At 41.9% G+C, this 14,950-nt stretch overlaps 2 protein-coding genes across 2 annotated transcripts in view; both read right to left on the reverse strand.

The window, feature by feature from the left end:
- Positions 1-14,950, reverse strand: part of Thsd4 (thrombospondin type 1 domain containing 4) — a 590,727-nt gene that overhangs the window by 526,531 nt on the left and 49,246 nt on the right. Inside the window, exon 3 of the mRNA XM_047539595.1 lies at positions 10,867-10,936. Within this exon, the coding sequence (XP_047395551.1) occupies positions 10,867-10,936 (70 nt within the window). The remainder of the gene's footprint in view (positions 1-10,866; positions 10,937-14,950) is intronic.
- LOC124976730 (sterol O-acyltransferase 1-like) lies at positions 1,301-2,967 on the reverse strand. The gene is given in 2 exon segments (XM_047539597.1): positions 1,301-1,935; positions 1,938-2,967. Coding segments are annotated over 2 exon segments (1,632 nt in total). The 5' UTR covers positions 2,935-2,967.

The raw sequence follows: 14,950 nt of genomic DNA on the forward strand, positions 1-14,950 counted from the left end.
ATTTATTGTGGAATAATTTTATTTCATTTTCATTTCTGAAGTTTACTTTTGTTGGGTATAGTATTCTTGGTTGGCATCCATTTTCTTTCAGAACTTGGTATATAATATTCCAAGACCTCCTTTTAGGGTGTGGGTTGAAAAATTCTTTGAGATCCAGATTGGTTTACCTGTAAACATGACCAGTTATTTTTCTCTAGCAGCTTTTAAAATTCTATACTTTTTCTGTATGTTAAGTATTTTCATAATAATGCTTCTTGGAGTGGATCTGTTGTGAGTTTTATATATTTTCAGTCCTATAGGCCTCCTGTATTTGAATTTCCATTATATTCTTAAAGTTTGGAAATTTTTCTGATACTATTACATTGAAAATATTATGCATTCCTTTAGTTTATATTTCAGAGCCTTCCTCTCTCCCAGTGAATCTTAAATTTGGTCTTTTAATGTTATCCCATATTTCTTGAATATTCTGTTCATGGTCTCTTAACATCTATTCTCTGTGGTCAACTTTATTTTCAAGATTATATACTTTGTTTCTGAGACCTGAAAAATCTATCTTCAAAGTGGTCTAGTCTATTGGTGATGCTTTCCAGTGACTACTTATTTTAGTTTTTTGATTCCTGAATTTCAAGGATTTCTGATTGGTTCTTTTTCAGAATCTCTATCTCTATATTGAAGTGATATTTCACTTCTTGTATTTTCTTATTTCACTCCTTACATCATCTTTTACCTCATAGATCAGTTTACAAACTTTCTAAATTCCTTCTCTGACACTTCCTCCACTGTGGTGTCAATGGAGTCTGTTATTGAGGCTATTTGGGTTGTTTGGGAAGGTTTGTTCTCTGGATTTTTTTTTTTTTTTCCTTCTTCTCCAATTGCATGTTTAATTAAAATACCTTCCAAAAACATGTATGAAAAAAAACTCTAAGCCAGAGATATTTTTGAATAACTTCTTCCTAAGTGTTTTGGCTAACTCAGTGGTCAAACAATCATGTTTAGTATCGGATCGGATGAAGTCAAGGAATAAACAGATATAATTACCAAGACATAAACCGAGATGACCCAGCAAAAATCTGTCATTACCTCAGCTGTAAGTCTCCCTACTCCCAAAAAGGGGGAGGGGGTTGGGGGGGAGTCCTCTTAAGCATACAAGACTCCAGTGAACTTCCACAATCCAGCACCAGGAGAGCTAGGAACGGAGTAAGCCATCTGTAAAGGCTGGAGTAGTCCAAATAATACAGCTGTCCCCAGATGAGGCAGAATATCCTATCTTCAGTGACGAGGATGGAAACAGTTCAGGCTTCTAAAACACATAACGGCAAGTCCAGGAACGTGGCTGGATATAGTCCAGAAATGTCGGATTTTTCAGAGGACAGTGCTGACGTGCATACCATTCTTGAGAATAAAAGTACAAAATGACTCCATTGCCCAAGAAAAGGGAAGCCCAGACCATAATGTTCCAAATTGGCCTTTTCCGACTATCATTAACAATGAAGTTGAAAGCCATTCCAAAGAACATGAAGAGCACAAAGAGCACTGGGTAGAAATAGCTCAAGCAAACAGCGAGGGCATATTCATGCACCACAGCAGATATGGCAAAGACAGCCAGCATGGCAGCAGACTTGAACCTCTTCGAGAAAAACCAGAGAAGGTCCTTGTAGGCATAGTAGTATAGCCAGTCATGGACCACCACATTCCAGGTCCTATAATAGTTAGAGTATGATGTGGAGTTCCACCAATCCTTATAAAACATCCTGTCACCAAAGTGTAATATCTCAGCAAAGGCATTGAGCCAGCAATGCAGAAAAGCAAAAAAAGCAAGGAACAGTATCAGCACACCTGGCAAGATGGAGTTAAATACACACAGGACCAGAACACGAGCACTGAAGGGCTCTTGTTTGATATTCTGAAACAAGGGGGCGCAGAGTCTCTCAAAATGTAGTACACGTAAAATAGACAACCAAAAACCTGTGCAAACTGCATAGCAACATAACCCCATCTCACAGTGGGAGTTCTGGGATAGCTGTCACGGTAGATAGGGGTAGGAGCAAACAAGAAGTACAAGTACTGGTTGACTGTGGGTGTTGGAACCGTGCTTGACTTCTCCTTAGCTGCATGCAGTACCCGGGGCACGTTTTCTCTGACAAATGAGTGAGCCTTCATTATCAAACGAATCTGTTCAAGTATAACAATGAACCGAGAAGCTGGCGGTAGTGTGTATGCTAATACAACATATGTTGGTCCAAACCCTAGAATTCCAAGCTGGAAGACCATGAATATCAAGCCAGGGACAAAAGAATAGATCACTGGATGAGAACTCTTGCTGTAACCATTGGCCCAATGTTGAAACAGGAAATAGGGAATTGAAAGTGTGCATAGGAACATGATACACCATGTCCAAACAACAGTAGGAAATTTACCAAAAGCATAAGACAGGAGATTGAACTCAAGTACCAGTCTTCCTTCATCGATGTAATCTACCACTAGTGTGCTGAGGATAAAGAGAATGAGGAGGGCAATAAACATGTGATATATTGTTCTGATGTGGTCCACTTCAAACAGCTCATCTAAAAGAGATCTCCTTGCAATAAAAATCTTTCCTTGTTCTGGAGGTGCTCTGAAATCTTTAGCTCTGTGGTTGTTTTTCATTTCTTCAAGAATGGAAAAAGTTGTGAGGGCACACCCACCATTGTCTAAGGATGCAGACTTTTCAATGAGATTTGTCACAAAATCATCAAAGTGACTGCCAACTTCCTTCATAAAAAGTGGCTTTAATTCCTCTGCCTCTGCAGCCAACTGTCTCTTCTTGGCTATCAACTGTTTTATGTCAATTCGACCATTTCTATGTGTCTCTAGTGACTCCTTTGTAGGGTTTCTCGGGTCTTCATCTTCCTCAGGGTTTTCACTGGACTTGGACATTCGATTTCTTACAGACATTTTCTCTTTATTCACCTTTGTTTTGTCTGGGCCCCAGCCGGGCTGCGGGACTTTGGCAAAGAGGGCCGGGCTGGGCAGCTGTCACTGCACGGCGATGGGAAGTTCGGCAGGGAAAGCCGTCCCGGGGCCAGGGCCCGCAACGTCGCCAGCCCAGCGGCAAACCGAGATAAAGCGCCCGGCTCGCCCGCTCCTCCGCCCCCAACCTCCTGGATTTTTCATTTTGCTTTTGTGTCTACCCTTCTATCAGTATGGATCTGAAGCAACAGAGTTTCTACCCAATGAACTTATAGTATCCCTGAAGGTTTCCAGTACCTCACAGTTAAGGGGGAGACAAATAACAACAACCAATACAAACAATATACAGCATTAAACTAAATACTTAGTTCCTACTATGACATCTACAATGTTAATTGACACAATAAATAGAAATGATATGATCAGCAATTACCATCAGTAAAAACAGCAAGCTTGTAAGAGTTTCCAATATCAAAAGGTGAACATGTAGAATGCAGAAGACATAGGACGTGATGTTTATGAGGGAGGAGGAGAGAAAAATAGAAGTAAAAAATAAAGGAAGAATGAAACAGAAAATAGAATTTGCTAGCAAAAGAAAAGAATCAAGATAAATAGACAAGTGAAAATCAATACAAAAATAAAAATATACTAACCCTAAACCCTAGTCCTCAAAAGACAGAGCCATGAAAAATAACTATCTTCAAAAAATTCTAGAAATGAGAAAAAAAGCAACAAATATGTATATGTATAAATGTCCATGAACCATTCAGTACATACACATACACACACACACACAAAATTAAAAGAAAGAAAAAGGAAACAAGAAAAAACTGGGTTCTTGATGAAAAAAATTAAGAAATCATTTCCATTGCAGAGGTCAAAAATTGTTGATGAGAATATATGTTCATTGTGTTTCTTTCTGTTTCTTCTAAAGGTATGTACTGCACAGAACAGTAGTGGCTGCAGATTATCAAATCCTTCCTCTCTGCATTGCTCATCAAGTTGCCACTTAGAGTTCAGAAATTCTCAGCTTCCCTTCTTAACAGTATATAATGGGGTGGGTTGGAGAGTGTTGTCTGCTCCAGTCTCATGGTGGGGTCTCTATAGAGTTCTGTGAGAGGAGTTCCCATAGGTGGAGCTTCTGAAGGCAGAGCTTAGGTCTAGTTAGGCCCAGGTGATTTTTTGAGTGGTTATTGGTCTGAGGATCTTAAATCAGTGTACCTCCAGGGCTCTGCCATTGTCTTTCCATAATGGGAGACTTCACCCTAGGAGTATCCCCTTGGTTCCACTTGTGAGGTAGAGGAGTCAATTCCTTGCCCCTCTGCCATCCATGGACCCTGCCCTTCCTGGCCTCCCAGGTCTTATCTCCAAGCACAATCATACCCACCCACCTGTTCGAATTCCCAACCTGGCCAGCTGGTCCTGTCGGCTATCAGACTTAAATGTGGGGATGGAATCAGGCTCTCTTAGACCTCCTGAACCTGTATTCCCTGGGTAAAACACTCTCCATGCCTGATTTTACCCTGGTCTCTTAGGCACAGTCTAGTTTGTGGGGCAGGCATTTACCAGGTCTGTTTTTTGGAACCAGTTCAGATTTCCCAGCTCCTAGTCCCCACAGTCACTGGCCAACACAGCATGGTGGCAAGATGGCTCCTGCCTCGGTTCGCAGCAGACAACTGGGAAATATGAGGCATCTTTCCCACATGAGGATACTGTGCAATATAGCCTCTGGATCAGTCCAGCAGTGTCCTTGATCTCAGATTTCTCTTTTCTAAGATACCCTGAAATGCAGCTTCCCTTAATCCCCCTCCCAACTTTGCCTGTGGTGGGTCAGCTCTAGCAGTTGCCACCACCAGTGGTGAACTTTTTTCTTTAATTTGTCATAGCCAACTTCCTGAGTCCCCAAGCTGCTCTGGATGGCCAGTATGAAATCCCAGTGAAATTCCTCTTTCACCCATCCCACTGATAAGCTGTTTATCAGCTATTTTGGTCTCACACTATAGAGTAGCTTAGAAAGCAACCTCCTCTACGCAGCCATTTTCCTCTCTTGAGAGTTTCCTTTTAGATCTTCAAGCTTACTTATTTTTCTTCTGCAATATCTGATCTATTGTTAATGCCATCCAATGTATTTTTCATCTTAGGTTCTGTCCTTTTCATTTCAAAAAGTTTGATTTGGGTATTTTTCTAAAATTCTATGCCTTTAATTATTTTTTTAATATATTGAATACAGTTCTTATAACTTAATATCCTTATTTTCAAATTCTAAAGTATATGTCACTTCTGAATTGGTTAGAGTTGATTGATTATTCTCCTCATATGGAGAAGAATGTTAATATTTTCCTGCTTCTGCACATTGCCTGATAATCTTTGACTAAATGCTAGACATCTTGTTTTTTGGCTTTGCTTGGTGCTAGGTATTTTCATATCCCTATACTCTTGAGCTTTGTGCTAGCATACAGTAAATTACTAGGAAACAAACAGACCTTTTCAATACTGCTTTTATGATTTGTTAGTCAGGTATAAGTAATGTACAGGCTAAGGTTAGTTATGCCAGCACTATTTCATTACTCTATTCAGTGTCTCCTAGATTGGGTTTTAAAGTCTGACCACTGAGAACAGTAACTATGCCTGGTGTTGCATAAATGCTAGGCACTGCTCTCTTTCACTCCTTCAGAGGACTATTTCCCAGCCTTGAACCATTTTCTTACATGCATGTACTGATCAGTACTGTATTACATCCTTGTGGATCCATTTTTCAGAGGAACTCTGCAGTCTTCTCTCTGTGAAGTTTTCTCCTCTCTGGTACTCTGTGCTGCAGACTCTCACTCTCTTGGTGTAACTCAAGGAGTCCAACAGGTTCTGCCTGGAGTACTCCCTGCCCACTGCACTGATGGCAGAAAACTCTCAAGGCAGCAAGCTGGGAACATTTAGGAATCAATTCATTGGTTTCCTATCTCTGAGTAATCACTGTCTTTTGTTGCCTGAATTCCACAGTCTTGAAAAATATTGTTTCATACATATTACCAGGGTGTTTTTGGTTGTTCCAGGTGAGAGGGTATATTTTGTTCCTTTTGTTCTATCTTGGTCATTGTGATCATGTTTTAAGTGTAAGTGTAAACCCAACCCATGATGCTCCATCTTTGCTGGAAACAAGTTTATTTTTGTTGTTATCATGTCATTGCTATTTGATAGTCTCATCTTGCAGATGAACTTATAAGTTGTTTCCAGTTTGGAATTATTGTAAATGCAACTGCTATGGACACTGTTATGCATGTTTTCATGAATCTTTATGATTTAGTATAAGGTAGCCCCAAAAAGTTCATGTGTGAGACAATTCAAGAAAATTTAAAGGTGAAATGATTGGCTTATGAGAACTTTAAACGAATCGGTGCATTAATTCACTTGAATGGATTAACTGGGTGTTAGCTGTAGGCAGGTAGGGTCTGGTTGGAAGAGGTGGGTTATTGGGGGCATGCCCTTGGGGTTTATACTTTGTTCACTGGTGAACACAGCAGTCCCTCTTGCTTCCTGGCACCATGTCCTTAGGCACTTTCCTCCTCCACACCCATCCACCATGACGTTCTGCCTCACCTCTGGCCTAAAGCAACGGCGTGGGCTGTCTTAACGACTGATACCTCTGAAACCATGAGTCCCAAATAAACTCTACTCCTCTAATTGTTCTTGTTAAATCTTTTGGTCACAGCGATTACAAAGCTGACTAAAACATGAATCTATGCCTTCCTCCTTTGTGGAGAAGGAGGGTCGGGTAAGTACCCAGAGTAGAAAAGCCAGGCTGCAGAATAAGGAGTGCTCCTCACGATGACAGGCTACCTTGTTTTTCAAAGTGGTTTACAATTTTAAACTCCCACCTGCAATGTATGAAAGTTCCTATGGCTCTTTATCCTCATCACACTTAGTACTATTTCTCATTTTATCCATTCTGGTGGTGTTATATTGAGACTTTAACTCGTATTTACCTAAAGACTAATAATCTACTGAACACATATTCCTGTGTCTATTGGTCACTTGGATATCCCTTCACATGAACAGTTTACTCTCAAGTCTTTTCTCTATTTTATATTGGATCGATTCACTTTTTATTAGTGATCTGGAGGGGTTGTTTATATATTCTGAATACAGATCCCTTATCAAATATATTATCATTATCTTTACTGTGTCTGTGGTTTTATCTTTTTACTCTTTTAAATATGTGTCTCAATTTTTAAAAATCCTCAATTCTTTTATGGTTAGAGCTTTGTGTGTCTTTTGAAAGAAGTTTTTATCTACCTCAAATCATGAGGATATTCTGATATTTTTCTTCAAGAAGCATTTATTGGTTTTCCTTTTCTTGAGTACAGCAGCAATAATGACAAGCTTTGTGTAACCTAAAACGTCTTTTTGCTCTTCTGCAGGCTTTCTGTTCAATATCCAACTGCGAGACACTGTCAAGAGGCAATTTAAAGTCACTGGTTGCACATCCTACTGCGCTAATCATGGCTGTGACCCATCACGAGGTCCTCTGCTATTTGCGTTGTGACCTGCTTATCAGTTAGCAAAACAAATATTTTACTTCACCCTTACTTCATTCTGTAGTGTCTCTGTTCTCTTTGTTTGAAAGCTTCTATAAATACATGCTGAAGAGCAGTTCCCTTTGGCTAGTGGCCCTGGCAGTGAGTATTTATTTCCTTCTAGTTTCCAACATTTTCTACATTTTCTATAGTAAGCATGCACATTTATAATTTTTGAAAAGTAAACTTAAAAGCTGAGCAGTTGTGATTAAAATGTATGCATTTCTATTTACAGTAGCTAAAGAAACAATGTTTCATAACTCTTTTCTGTACAGAGTGTTTTGGCCACACACATTATGACTTTTAAAGCAACTTAGTGTCTGTAGGGCAGGCAGTCCAAAAGTTTCATTAATTTAAAAGCTTTCTACCATCTACATATTTTCCCTAACTAATTTCCTATGATTTTTATTAAAGTCTTGGCCAAGTTTGTTTGTTTGTTTGTTTGTTTTTCTATGCTCTTGGTCTCACTTTATCCACAAATGAAGCCATGAAAAGTTTTGAAAATATAATCATCTCCCAAGTGTCATTAATTAATCACCAAGAATGGAGGCTGAGCAATCCGTTGTGATACTATTCATATGACAGGAGTAAGGGGAGGACTTATGGATGGAAACATCTGGAAAGAACTACTTATACTCTGTACCAGGGTCCTCTTTGCCTGCACTATTGTGGGACAGTTTTACAGAGCTGTATCCAGTCACCTGAGCAGCATTGAGAAATGCATAGTTTACTTGACAGCATTTGCAAATGATATCTTTTCCTCAGAGTCACTTACACTATGGAAATGCTTCCATATGCTAAGGCTGGGCACAGCATTGTGATGGGGAAGAGAAGAGTTGTCTTTTAGTAGCTACTTTTCATATACATACTAAACTACAATATACATAAATTAAGAATGCTGTCCCCTAAGAAGTTCCATAAATGATATTCTAATCTTTCCATTGCTCTCTGCTAAAGACTGGGAGTAGATTTTATCACAAAACAATGGGTCAGCAAGAATTCAACTATGATATATCTAAGTAATGAAAACAATTACCAATCATAAATCTTACATTAATGAAAAATATATACTTTCCCCCAATTCCTTTGTGTTTCCTAAAGTCCCAGGAGGAAAATATTTCCAACTCCAAATTCCAAAACATATATAATTCCAGTTAACTTATTTCTGTCCTGACTGGAAAGCAGGGGCTGGTTTGTTAAAAAAAAAAAAAAAAAAAAAAACCTCCTGTTTTTACAAATAAAGTTTTATTGGCACACAGTCATGCTCATTCATTTGCATATTGTTTCTGGTGGACTTTGAGCTACAAAAGCAGAGATGAGTAATTGTGACAGACATTACAGTCCAGAAATCCTAAAATATTAAATAGTTCTTTATGGAAAAAGCATTGCCTAATTTCTAATTTCTCATCTTGTTAGAATAAATTGATGCTACTACTGCCAGCAATGCTTCCGCTGCCAGGATGACAGCTACAGTCCTACAAAGTTCCAAAAATATTGAAAAGAAATCCACCACCCAAGAAGGGATTGAATGCTTTCTTCGCCTGGATAAACGGCAATGACCTTGGCAGCCAAAATGCATATATTTATTATATTCAACACCTGTTCTAAAATGTATGTCCTCCATATAAAGAAATCTATAAATGATTTTGCAAAAAAATTTTCAAACTCTTCCACTGAAAAGTTTTTAATAATATTTTAACAAGAAGGTGCTACATAAAAAATGTGATACTTTTTGCTCAGTTTTTTAATTCAACATTCTAAATAACTCAAACCTTTTTTTACCATTTCTCAGAACACTTTAAGAAGGATGAAGGGAACTTTTGCTCTAGCTATATCACTCAGGTCAACTTGGAAGAGAGACAGCAAAATATATTGATCACTTATAAAATTTTTTTAGCTAAAAGAGTCTATTTGAGTGACAACAAATAAAAGAATGTTGGTACAAGGAGTCACTTATTAACAATCACAATAATTCCAAACATGAATAAATAATATAACTTAATAATAAAAACAAACAGTGGTCCTTTTTAATTATTGAAGTTATGAATGGAGATGAGGCGATGGAGTAAGGGTGATATAAATTTCCAAGCAAATCTAGCAAATGCTGCTTAGACCTTGGCTAGGTTTTCCATTCATTTGGTCAGTTAGTCATTAAACAAGTATTTTATTGAGCACCTACAACATGCCAGTCTCTATTCCAGGACTGGGATTATGGCAATGAATGAGACCAGTAAGATTCCACCTTCATGGAACCAATTCCTAGTGGGGGATACAAAACAATAGAGGACTATTCCTGGAAGAACAGAGCCAGAACATAATCCATTGACCTAAAAGAATTAGAATAAACACCAAGAACACCAAGAACTGCTCTGGGAAGGGTCATGTCTAGCCAAACCAGAACATGTGGTCCCTTCCTTTGAGTCCCATCTCCCCTGGAATTCCCCTATGAAAGGATCCAGGCACCTCATTTCTGCTTAGATATGAATGGCTGCTCTCCTCTCAGAAATCTGGATTTCCTCACAGGTAGATCACAGGAGATCCCAGTAGCAAGGAGATTGGGGGACATCCTCTGAGTCCTATCATCATCTATTTCTAAGGAAACATTGGTCACACAGCTGCTGGGTCGTGGGACATCATCAGGTGATGAGCCTCGGTGGAGAGCTCACTCACTGTGCAGCACACAGAGACTGAGGGGACGCATGCCCAGTACTCTCCATCTGCCCCTCCCAGGGCTCCGTCCACCCTTCTCCACCCAGCCCTGTGACCAGGAGGCTGGCCTCTGGGGACTGCAGCAGGGGTTTCTTTTCTCTGTCTTCTGATCAGATATGGCCAGAGTCACCAGCACAGGAGGAGATGGGGTAAGAGGAAGGAGGAGGCCAGCTCCCTCCCTGCCTGGCCACCAGTGGCAGGGGCTCTGTGCCTCTACCAAAGATCATGGCTCCCAGTTAGGGCCTCTCACATAGTCACAGCTCTCTCCAATCTTCCCATGTCCTTGGCCTTGAAGGTGCTGCTGGAAGAGTAAAAGCTCCCACTTCCCTCAGTGGTTCTCTCCCAGCCCTTCCAGTGTCTTCCGTCTGCTCTCACTGTCCTCTCCTTAACTGTCCCTTCTAGGAACAAGGAGCAAAGTTGGCGCTGCCCTCTGGTCAGAGACTGATTCTGGGCACCAGCTCTGAGTTTAAGCTCCAGGGATTTAAAAAGGATGGGAGACTTGGTGAATATTTTGGAAATGGTGCTTCCTCTTAGAACCAGCAGTGACTCACCTCCAAATAGAACAAAACTCAGGAAGGTAACCTGAGTGACTCCAGGGCTTCTGACAGAGGAAAAAGGGCTCAGGATGGCCATGACCTACCTTCCTGTGTTCAGTGGAGTGCTGTGGGCAGACGAGCTGGAGTCCAAGCAGCAGAAGGGAACCCAGGGCACTGGGAAAGAGAAAATAGCAACAGGCAGGGCTGTGAGAATGCAGTTGGCAGCAGCCCCCGGAGCGAGGCAGCATCCCTGTCTCATCATTGCAAGGGAGAGGACAGTCCAGTCAGGGTCCTGGAACTGACCCTGTGAAGACGCAAAGGACCTGCCCACACCAGGGGAGGCAGCCTGGGGCTGTGGCACGGCTGTGGCATGGGCAGGCTAGCATGAAAGCCCAGCCTACCACTCTGCAGCAGGGCTTTTTTTACATCCATGTGTTTAGTCTCTTGTAAAATGGGGATAACCACAGAAGCTGGCTCAGAAGCGTGGAGGAGGACTGGACAAGGCAGTCACCATGCCTGACACAGAGCACATGCTAGTGAGGGGCAGTGAGATCAGCCTCTGAGTGGGGGTCCTGGTCCCCACCAGGGAAGCTCCTCTTCTCACAGCCCAGGCTTCCCTTGGAGTCTGTCCTTTGCCTGTCGTTAGCCCTTTGGTGTTACACGTGTTCTCATGGATGGGATTAGCTGTGTTAAGCCCCACTGTCACCAGCCCTAGTTAGGACTTAAGAAAGTTGTAGAAGTAGGAGCTGGCCGGCGCCACGATAGCAGTCTGCTAGAGAGAGTGTGACGCTTCGGATTACACATTGAGGCCACCACCCCATGCCACCACTCCCAACTGGGTGATCCTGGGTAAATTAGTATTGCTAAGCCTCAAACATTCTCATCTTCAGTGAGGGTCACTGAATGTGGCAGAGGTGAAAACACCCAGCACAGGTAATAAATCAGAAGACAGATAGGTGTTGCCGATGAATTTAAATGCCCAGAGTCTTTTGATTTCAAATCATCAATAACATTATTTTAAGAATCCCTGAAAAGAGGCCTAATTTGAACAGTTTCTAGGGCTTAACCCGGAGGGCAATTAAGTTAAATGTACCACAGTCATTCCCCAACCTTTCTGAGGTCTCCGAGAGAGCTGAGAGATGTGGAATACCACCCTGTCCTGTGGGGCTGCAGGAGAGGAAAACCCACCTGAGTCTTGAAGTTAAGGCCTGTGGAGTCAGATGAGGCTTCCACCCACCTCTAGAATCCAAAATTGCCACCCAACCCCACTTTGTATGTAAATGAGTTGAGACCCCAGAAGAACACACAAGATGGACGCAGATAGATTGATTAGACCGCAGGGCCTGTGATGAGAAGCAGGAATGGACAGTACGGTACCAAGATGCATCCTTCCTGCTCTCAGAGAAGACCAAAGGTACTAAGTATGCATATTTTCCAAAGAGAGGGGCTGACTATCTATTCAAGACCTACAAAGGGGGTGTCCCCATTCAAAGCTGCAGCCCCTCACCCACCTCCCGCCTGTAGGCACAAGAAGGATGGAGAGGGAGAGAAGTTAGCTGGGTGTAGGGAGATAAATATATATTTATCTCTATATATTTGGTACCAGGGATTGAACCCAGGGTGCTTAACTACCAAGCCACACGGGTATGGATATCTTTGAAGAGAAATGCAGGAGTGCTGAGCTCAGCCCTGCCACTACCCTAGAGTGAAGAAAAAGTTGGAGCTACCTCCCAAGCTGGGGTGCGGGGGTGAGCAAGCATTCAGAGAGCTGTATCTGAACCCCCTGGCATTTGGGAGTAAAAGTGTTGGTGCCAGACCACCCCCCCACTTTAAAAATATAGGTCAATATGTGGCTAGAGCATCAGGGACAGCAGAGTGGAGAGAGGAGAGCGGGTGAGAAGGGCAGCCTCTAGAGCCTGGAGGGCGGGAGCTTTCTGTATGGCACCACAGAAAGATGCTAGACCTAGCTTATCCAGAAAGGACTCCGCTGAAGAAGAGTGCTTACCAGGGTGAAGGGATCCCCTAAAAAGTGGGAAATGCCTGTGGAGTATAGGAACGGGGGACAGGATGGGTCAAAAGGGATCAGCCAGCCCTCACACAGCTGGCCCCAGAGGATGTTGTAGCAGGAAACCCTAGTGAGAGGGAGGGTCTCCAAAGGACAGGCAAAAGTGCCTGTGAGAGGAGGATCTGGAACTTAAAGACAACTGCCCTCCGAGGACAGCAGCACCGTATCACAAGGGACAACAATCCCACAGGTATTGTCTCTGCTCAGTTGCCCCTCCTCTCCTCTGCTCTGCTCCATCCTGGAGGAATTAACATGGCAGGGTGACTGGGCGGGGTGGGGTTGCAGTGTGAAGGGCCCCCTTCCCCACTACTGGCTAGACCAGGTCCAGCTCAGAGAAGGAAAGCTTTAAGTTGAATGAGAGACCAAAATACTTTTATCTGACTAGATTTCCTTTTTAATTGTATACCATTATATTTATATACAACACCCTTCTAGTCAAGGGATCCATTTGCAAAAATATAATGTGCAATTAGTGGTGGAAGAATCAAGACTATTAATAACTTGCTGAGGCTCTCCATCAGTGCTGTCCAACAGAACTTTCTTTGATGATGCAAACCTCCCCCTTCCTGTCCAATGCACAGATACACAGAGCTATGCAGTTCAGTACACAGAAAGCTAATGGTGCAGGTCTAGATGGTCATATCAGCAATGTTGTGGATTAATTCAAAAATTATTTACTAAAAGGATAATTATTCAACCAATTTTGAACTTTTTAATACTTAAAAATGATACCATTCATTAAGCCTGCAATGGATCAGAAAAGCTGCCCAAGATGTCCTCCAGGGATAGGGCAGGGGCTTCTAAGAGATTGGAACTCTTAGTGGTGGGGAAAAGTTAAGTTATTTTCTAGCTGTAACCATATTAGATCCAGTTTGTCCCCTAAGCCAAGAACATGTGCATCACAACTTGGGAATACACACTCCTAAGTAGCAAGACCTTGGGCAAATTACTTTCCATGCCTCAGTTTCCTTATCTATGAAACAGGAGTGTAATATAACCAACCTGTCCTGCCGACCTGAAGTGAGTTAATGTTTGAGCAAGTACATTATGAACCTGTGCCTATAAATCTGAATCATTTGTAACACATTCTGGCACTGTGTACTCATTTAAAAAGAAAACCAGATTGGTGTGGTTTCATTAAAAAAACAAACAGCAGCTCCATAAATGTGTTACACCTCAGCCCCTCTAAGCTCTTGGCACACACTGTAGCCACATATTTGTAATGCGCTCAGGAGCAGCTTTGTATATCCACTGGCCCCACATTGCACCCATAGCATTCAGAAGGACTTGGGCAGGAGGAGTGAAAGATCTTCCAGGAGAGATTCCAGGTTTCCCTCCATGTCAGAGGAACTGCGTTCCAAGCTGCCCGTCGACTCTACAGCTTCCCTCACCTCCTTCAGGTCTCTGCTCCAATGTCAGTCTCCATAAGGATTCCCTGTCCCTACATAAAACTCTCCCAGCACTCTTTCTTTGCCTCCATAGCACTTACTGTCTCATATGTCATGTCTTCCCATATCTTTGTTTAAATTTCTCCCTCTACTCACTAAAATGTAAGTGTGATGAGATTGGGGAGTTTATTTTGTCACACTACCTTATTTCCCAGCACCTAGCAGAGTGCCTGCCACCTAGAAAAAGCTTCGTGCACTGAGTGCACAACTGTGATCCCAGCAAGGTTGAGGTAAAAAAGGTGGTAAGTTTGAAGCCAGTCTTGGCAACTCAGTGAGACCCTGTCACTGAGACTGGAGATGTGGTTCAGCAGTAGAGAGCCTGCCTAGTATGTGCCAAGCCCTGAGTTCAATATCAAGTACCCAAAAAAAAAAAAAAAAAAAGGACCATTAATTAATGATGCTTTACTATCCTGATGACCTCAGAAACCTCAAGATAAGTGGAACTAGTGTGGATGAACATATTTTACAATTCCAAAGCAACTTCATCAGAATCTTTTAAAAGTTCTTTTATGAGGAATTTGTAAAATTCAGTTCTCTTTTTGCTCCTTTAGAATTTCTATGTGACCCTTCCCACCCACAACAATTCTAAGATTCCCCAGCAAAATGGTGCCTGTTGTCTAGGGGCTGAGGCAGGAGGATCATTAGTTCAAAGAGTCTCAGCAAAGGCGAGGTGCT

This window comes from Sciurus carolinensis, chromosome 2 (assembly GCF_902686445.1).
Source record: "Sciurus carolinensis chromosome 2, mSciCar1.2, whole genome shotgun sequence".
Classification (NCBI taxonomy): Eukaryota; Metazoa; Chordata; class Mammalia; order Rodentia; family Sciuridae; genus Sciurus; species Sciurus carolinensis.